The sequence below is a fragment of the Numenius arquata genome, chromosome 14 (genome assembly GCF_964106895.1).
Source record: "Numenius arquata chromosome 14, bNumArq3.hap1.1, whole genome shotgun sequence".
NCBI classification, from domain to species: Eukaryota; Metazoa; Chordata; class Aves; order Charadriiformes; family Scolopacidae; genus Numenius; species Numenius arquata.
Genome location: NC_133589.1, coordinates 7,769,450 through 7,777,390, shown reverse-complemented (window position 1 = coordinate 7,777,390; position 7,941 = coordinate 7,769,450). Strand labels below are relative to the sequence as shown.

At 40.7% G+C, this 7,941-nt stretch overlaps 1 protein-coding gene across 1 annotated transcript in view; it reads right to left on the bottom strand.

The window, feature by feature from the left end:
• Nucleotides 1-7,941, bottom strand: part of TNRC6A (trinucleotide repeat containing adaptor 6A) — a 53,245-nt gene that overhangs the window by 5,045 nt on the left and 40,259 nt on the right. Inside the window, exons 13-21 of the mRNA XM_074158781.1 lie at nt 7,677-7,823; nt 7,366-7,503; nt 7,017-7,145; nt 6,830-6,907; nt 6,356-6,566; nt 2,875-3,006; nt 1,131-1,289; nt 610-750; nt 1-55 (exon numbers count right to left, since the gene is read on the bottom strand). The exon at nt 1-55 is cut by the window's left edge and continues 53 nt beyond it. Coding sequence (XP_074014882.1) covers nt 1-55; nt 610-750; nt 1,131-1,289; nt 2,875-3,006; nt 6,356-6,566; nt 6,830-6,907; nt 7,017-7,145; nt 7,366-7,503; nt 7,677-7,823 — 1,190 coding nt within the window. The remainder of the gene's footprint in view (nt 56-609; nt 751-1,130; nt 1,290-2,874; nt 3,007-6,355; nt 6,567-6,829; nt 6,908-7,016; nt 7,146-7,365; nt 7,504-7,676; nt 7,824-7,941) is intronic.

Genomic DNA, 7,941 nt, shown 5'->3' with positions numbered 1-7,941 from the left:
ATGGATGACCAGGCACTAGTTGAAGGCAGCGTGGTGTTCAAAGATGAGGATGACCCTATAAAAAAATAGAAGTCAGTCACAGCACAGTGCATCACGAATGCAGTAAAATTAAAGGGCATGACTTATAGTCCAGACTGAACAAGTCTGCAGTGTCACATGAGGGACCTCCTCCACTCTTCCCAGTCCTCAATCCCTGATGCAAAGGCCATGTGGTGGGAAGCACACTCAACAGCAGGAAACGCCCTGCACTCGCTGCAAGCAAGGCTAGTTACAGTACTGCAGGGGCCAGAGTGCCAAGTTTTCCTTGCCTACTTTCAAACACACTGCCTCTCCGCACACAGAATTACATCAGAATGCAGAGCAGCGACGTCCGCTCGCTCTACCCGCATTCCTGGAGCATTTGTTGCATTGCATCAAGCAGCAGTGCTTGAGCCAAAGATGAGCTTTTCAGCCGTGAAACCCAGAATACAAAAGATAAACAAGGAGATGAGCAAGTAACAAACACATCTCCAAGTAAACAGTGTAAAGCAAGTAAACAGAGCAAAACTCTGTGTGACTGAAGGAAGATCAGTAGACAATTAATTAGAAAAACGTAGCATCTGAACATACCACTGTTCCTGTCCCTGAGGTGGTCAACTTCCCGCACAGTATTAATTGAAAGATTGTTTATGACACTGCCAGGAGTGACGTAAGGGTCAGTTTCAGGGTCGATGTTTGGATAACCTTTCCATGGCTCACCAGGACGAAACTCTAGGAACAGAGATTCAGAAAAGAAGGTTATTTTGATTTTTTTTTTAAACAGGAAACAGCTGTCTAAACAATACATCTCTTAATGACTGAAAATCCAAAACTGTTTAAACCTTTAATTGACTTAATCTTCTTTTCACTTTATTCACTTCATTTCTAGTTTTCCTGGTCCCGTCTCACCAGGGCACAATCTCAAAGCAGGGAGATAAAACTTCTTTGCACAACAGAACTACTGCTCTCAGTTTTGATCTGCTAAAACCACACCTTAATGCTTTTCTGTCGGCTGTTTCCCTGCCCCCTCTGCACGTAACGATCAAGGAACACAAGAAGAAACACCGCTGAGCAGTAAGAACCATGCAAAAGCAAGGGCCGGCGCTGTGTACCTGGTGGCCAGTTAACACTGCTAGAGCCATTAGGCGATTTGGCACGGGGCCAGCCGTCCCCAATAGATCCAGGAGGACTGGCTGGTGAATTACTGCTGTTCATAAAGTCATATGGAACAAACGGAGACTCTTCCAGCCTAAAACCACTTGAAATAGCACCTAATTACAAAAAAAAAAGAAAGTCATTAAATAGCTTTCACAGCCAATTTTTATATTTTTATATATATATATATATACACACACATATATATATACACACACACACACACAAAACTGTGCCCATGTAAAGCATTCATGAAATATATAGCAGCATCCTATCCTCTTATGATGTCAAGTTATATAGGAAGTCATACAGGATTATATAATCTAAAATGAAATGTCTCTGAATAATTCAGGAGAAAACCATAAGAATAATCTCCCATGGAATCACCTCATTAAAATAGTATACTTAAGTAAAATATTAATTCCAGAGGGTAAGAGCATTCTGTGAAACCCCAGCTGGATAGCAGGGGTAGTGAATATATTCTGTGATGGGAGGGCTCTTGGAAGCTCATCTACAAAGCTGAAGTATCTTTAGCTACTGCAAAGCTCTGTAAATTCTACTCATATTCCTGGGAGGGGAAAAAAAATAAAAAATAAAAATCCCTGGAGGCAGAACAAGGAAAGAAAGCACTGTACACAGCCTATTTGATTCTCCACAAATCCTGTAAGGAGAACTTTAAAAGTTATTACACAGGAAAGCCAAAGATATTCTACAGTTCTGAGGGAACAAGTGACTTTTACTAGTGATTCAATGCAATATGGAGTTCAAATAATTAAATTCTTTATATTATTCAAAAATCATTACCTACAGCTAAAGTAAACAAAAGTCAGAAATGTTGGTGTTATCGGTAACAATCAGATGAAGCTCAGAAGTGCAGTAGCAGGGTATCTCCACTAGATGCTTAAGGCAGCAAGTCATTTCGTAGTAGTAAAACAGCTGACACATCTAAAAATATCCAAACAATCTGAAGACTGAACAGTAATAGGAGACAGGAGACATTTTATAACTATCTTTAGACACAGAACCTTTGTGCTATAGACTCAAGTTTTAACTGGATGAGATTTCAAGCAACTGAAACTGCTGAAATGTCACATGAATCCTGATTACTGGAATGAAATATGAGGCAACCAAGTCCGCCTCCTCTAAAGCTAAGTACAGCAACGGTACTAGTCTATCCCTTCTAAGCTCTCCCCCTTTTTAGAATACAAATGTACACATTCATAATCAAAACCTGTAACTAAAAATGTCAGACATGACTAGAATGCATGTACACAGAGTTAAATTCCATAAATCACCTTAAGGCCAGTGGAGGTGGGGTGGGGGGTAAAAAAGCTAGAAAATCTAAAGCTTTTAATTTAAAAAAATATGAAGCATTCCAATCCAGATTAAGATAAAAGTAGTATCAATAGTCACACTTAAAGAAGAGTCTGGTTAAAAAGGAATTCTGCACAATATTTCTACTAAATCTTATCACAAGATCACTTCTGTAAGTAAAAACACTCAAGACAGCTACAGGCTGCTGTACGAGCCCAGCAGCAAGTTTGGCATCGACAAGACACTACAAATTCTGACAGCTACAAGCAACACAAACAACAGTCGTTACAACTACAGGCAGCAATGTAGCACAACTGCATTTTATACATAGAATGTGAAAGTTTGATATGTAATGTCAAATGGTACTGAATGACAGGTTTAACATACCATGTTTGCTGGAGTTTTGATCTAAGGATGTGTTCACAGAAATGCTGTCTACTGTAGTCCATTTCCTCAATCGAGATTGTGGCTCTTTAATACTGCTCATATCCATGTTTACATTCAAGTTTGAGTTCATTCCTAAAAACATAGGCAACTTATGAAATATAGACTATATGTTTTTCTTCTGCTAATTACCACTACTGTCCTAATAAACATTTAAGAGCATATTACTATAGTTATTTCATGCTTCCAAGTCTCTGTTTTTGAGAAACGTTCTAGCATTTAATACAGTGAACTTAACTACAGACAGAAGCTAAGCAATGCAAAGCACTCCTGAGTTCTCAGCTGATGTCTTCATGCAAAAATGTCAGTGGAAGAAGCCATTGAGGAAGTTAAAGAAAGTAAAACCACCTAAAAAATGTGGCATTTCTAACATCAGTCTAGGTCTAGTGCAACAATTGGTCTCATCTGTACAAAGTAGAAGTACTGGAACTCTGAAGAGCTACGCTCAGTAGCTTCTTCTCAGCAGGAGGGTGTCTGTTCTTATCCCTGTTCAGCAGAAGTTACGTACCTGCAGTTACCACCTCATTCCCATTCTCGTTTGGGCTGTTCAACAGGACACCTTCCAGCTTCTGAACCACACCAGCACAGATAGATAAGCACTTTGCGTGGAGCTGCACAAGTAATACTACCCCTCATACTAATACTCCCCACTAATACTGCTATTCACACCCAATATTAAAACCTCACTAAGAGAAAAAAAAAAACAAACCTTGTTTTTGCCCGTTCTAAGCTGTTGTCTGTATTCCATAACGTTTCCCTGCCACAGATGCCAACCCAACACAGTGTCAATCTAAAGCAGTTCAAATACCTGTGAGAACCAGCAATTCTGGGCTTGGAGTATGTGCCCACACTTTTGACTTTGCGATGCCTGCTCTCCTTCCAGGTCTGTAAGAATCCTTAATTCACAGCCACACCTGGGTTACATTTCCAGCCCTTCAGATCTATTTACTTCGTTTCCGAAAATAAACCACTGCAGCATATTGACTTAGGGCCTGAAGCACACAGGGAACTTCTCACATCTTTACTAGAAACACCTTCCCTCAGCACTGGAAGCTAGTGCTTCATTTAGTTCCTAAGTTGATATTCGCTGCCATATACAAGCTAGTTTGGTTTTTTTTTTTGCTCTTTGGTTGTTGGTTTGTTTTTTTTTTTTCCCATTTGCTAAAGGCATGAGCAGATGTTGATGCCAGAAAAGCAGCCCTTTGAAAAGCCTCAGAGAAAGTGCCTTGTTAATGGGACAGCCGAGTTTTAAGAAATGTAAAAACTACAAATAGCTGAAACAGAAAAAAGGGAAAGTTCAATCAATCCCATTTCTGACATCTCTCTCTGGTATTTTGCTGTTGTCAGAGCATTAACTTGTGCACAACAATAACCCTTCTTCTAACTCTGAAGCAGCTTGCAGAAAACAGGCTCCTAAAACAAGGGTCAGAAAGATGACAAGCTGGCAGACAGGCACATGTAGCTGATCAGGTCAATGCCAGCCCTTTGGCGGGCACAGATCCGTGTCCATAGCTCTGCATTTGAAATCTCTGGACTGAGGGATGAATATCAGTCCCTGGACATAACCTAGAATTCAAACAGCCTTCCCAGAAGTAGTTTTCCATATCCAATTGTGAAAGATGTTATACTGTTCAGCTATACTCACTATTTGGCAGAAAAAAGGTTATTTTTATTATTAGAAATACTAATTCTATAAATGAATCAGGATGTGACTAGTCAACAGGACTAGCAGCAGGACTAGTCAACAGCAGGACTAGTCAACTACAAAGAAGGACACACCGCTCCCCCAGTCTCTGCTTTTGATGAATATCTAGTAAATCCTGACACATTCAGTTCCGCAGAATGCAAACGGGACCTCCCTGCTTTTGTTGCTAGGTCTCCGGACACTAGTATTATAACCTGGAAAAACAACATACCTGCAAGATTTTCAAGACGACAACTTGGCAAGTTCAGCTCCTTCTCACATGACTACACTACTATACTTTGTGCACTTGGAGGATGCTACCGACACTCCTCGACTCAATTTTTCACTAAAGGGTGCAGAAACTCCAGCAACCTACTATTTCCACCCTTAAGCTTTTATCTGTAGAACGAGCGTGGCTCCACTTATATCACTATACAGCACTATTCCAAAGGGATCCCAAAGAATTCTTACGTACACTGCAGCAGATTCCTGAGGGACCTCAAAGCAATCTTACATATACTGCAGGTTCCTGAAACGTGGCAATGATTAAGGCGAGAAAGCGGCTACTTAGCAATAGTATACAACAATTCAACTCAAGAAATGAAACAGAAAGGAACCTAATGTAGGCAGGATGCGGTTACTCAGCGTGAAGTTTGATAAGAAAGTTAAATATTCCTTTCATTAGAACTAATATAATGCCTCTAACAGCTAAATAAATTTCATTTTTATGCCCTGCGCCCTTTGAATGAAAGCAGTAGTTCTATCTCAATGCCAATCAGCAGCAGCAACTATTAAGCAGCAGCCTGGACTTAAGACTGGCCACAAGCAAAACTCCAGTGTGCCACATGCAGTGCAAGAGCACGGCCTGCACCAACCCTCTGGCTCCATAATGCTCCACCTATAAGCACAAGGATTTCAGCAGCAGTCTCTATTTAACAAACTTTTCTACAAAGGGCAGTGGGAATGCAAAGGAAATCAGCCCAAAAGAAATGATCAGATTAGAATAATGTAGAAGAAAAGCAAACTGAAGAAGTGGGAAAAAAAAAAAGTAAGGATCAGGAACAAGAGGTAAATGGTATACAGTTGTATCAAGTATAAGATAGCATTAAAAAGGGACCTAAAGTAAGGAGAAAATATACGAGCCTGGAATTTCTGAAGTAGAAATTGGACAGAAGCCTGGAAATGTAGGGAGAAAGAAACAGGAGATGTTTGTATTTGTAAACGTTCAGACATTTTGCCTGAAATGAGGCAACCATTCCTTAAAAATGCAGAGCTAAAAGCTTTCTTTTCTGGACAAAACCACTAAAAGGGAAATTAACGTGGTGTTCTACCTATGCAATTCCAGATGCATTGAAAACATTTTTAAGATTCAAAGAAGTGAAACCACATCAATGGATTCTTTGCATGGATTCTACTTCTAAAAGTCCTTCAGCTCCAGGAATGATAACTGCAAAAGGACTGTGTGTCATCCTTGGGACCCAGAGGATAAAAGGAGACAAACATTCTTTACAAACGTAAAGCATTTTGCACTAATTTACAGTCACTTCTGGGAATGAGTGTATTTGTGAAAAAAGTTCTTTGCTGAACAACTAGATAAGCCCCACAAAGACTTACTACCTCCATTAAAATCATAAGCGCTAACAGGATTGCAATCACTATTGTCTTCGGAGGAGGCAGGCAACGTGAGAAGAAATGCATAAGCACTAATTGACTGTATGAAATTAGCACGGAGAAACCCACCTATAGGGAAGCTGCTGAATGCATTTATTGGTGATGGCCCTTTTTGTAGCTCAGGAGTCGCATGGGGTATGACATTCTCAAGGAAAGATTTCATGGTGGGTTGATGGAGTGACTGTTGTTGAGAGGGTGGAGTTTGCTGCTTCATTAACAGGTTTGGATCAAGCTGACGGGACTGTTGCATCATCTGTTGCTGCATACTAAGAGATCGACCCTTAAAAAAACAGAGCAGTTACAATATAAATAGGCAAAAGCTTTTCCACCTTCAAAAGAAAGACAATGAAGCACATCTTTGGGTTCTGTGCATCTCAGCCCAGCAAAACCCCAGCATTAAGCCAAGTCACTCCTTCAAAGCTTGTCAAAATCCCATTCACTCTTGCACACTTTAGTACAATTTATAACAAGAAATGCAGCTCAGGACAAAAAACAAGTTTTGAAAGATAGTTTGGAAAGTTAATAATAAACGTATTTATTTACCTGCTGCTCCTGCTGTTGACGACCACCAGAAGGCATGCTTCTTTGATTCTGCGCTTTTTGCTGCTGAGCCAACAACCGCTAGGAGACAGTGTTTTGTGGTGTTTTTTTTAAGAACAGTTTACAGCTGACATAAGTCTCTACTTAGACTTTCATACAGAACACAGAGCGACTAGCTTTGTTAACTTACCTGTAACTGGGAGATCTGAGAAAGCTGGTTTAACTGGGACAGTTGATTCAACATGGCTACCTGTTGTGGGCCAAAGAGTGGGCTCAGGCCACCGTTGTTTGGTGCATACTTCAGTAATGATACTGGAACCTGCAAAATGCACCAGCGTGAAGAGTGAATGAGAGTAACATGCCATCAGTCACGCTAGATGTAGAATATTATCACCTCTGGTTAACAGTTGCCTAGTTTCTGAAACACTGATCAAGCCAAGTACGTTTTCCAGTATTTACAGAATAAGCATCAGCAACACCAATAAACAAACCACAGTTTTCTGAAGCAGGATTTTGGTAATTTATACGTAAAATGGTACCTGAGGGGATAGTAATGGAGGAGGCACTTGAGCACGTGGATTAGGCTGAGATGAATTAAGAGTTTGTGCTGGAGGCTGCTGCATGCTCCTGGGCTGTGCTGCTATATTACCAACACCAAACATACTGGGATTGCCATTCTGGGGAAAGAACGGACAGTTAGTGACAATGAACTTCTTCTGCCGCTTCTCCCACCCCTACACATTTGAATTAGAAGTTAAACACATATTAATCACATAGGTAGCTAGGATGTTACATCAAAAGGTATTAAATGCTGTCAAGTAACATGCCAAGGATATGCACACAGCCTTACCTGTCTAACAGAATTCAAGTTTTGCATACCCAGCCCTGCTAGGGAGCCAAGGGCTTGGTTAGGTAGTGCATTATTTGAAGGGGGAAGCTTCATGTTTTGATTCGACATAAACTGCATGTTTTGGGACTCGTCTGCTACAATGCCATCCTGCTCGGACAGACAAACCGATGCGCAACACCCAGCCAGCAAGCAAGCGGAAGGGAGAAACCATTGCCAGGAACAGAAGGGAAGAGTCACATGACAGTCCAGCACCAGCGGGAAATAG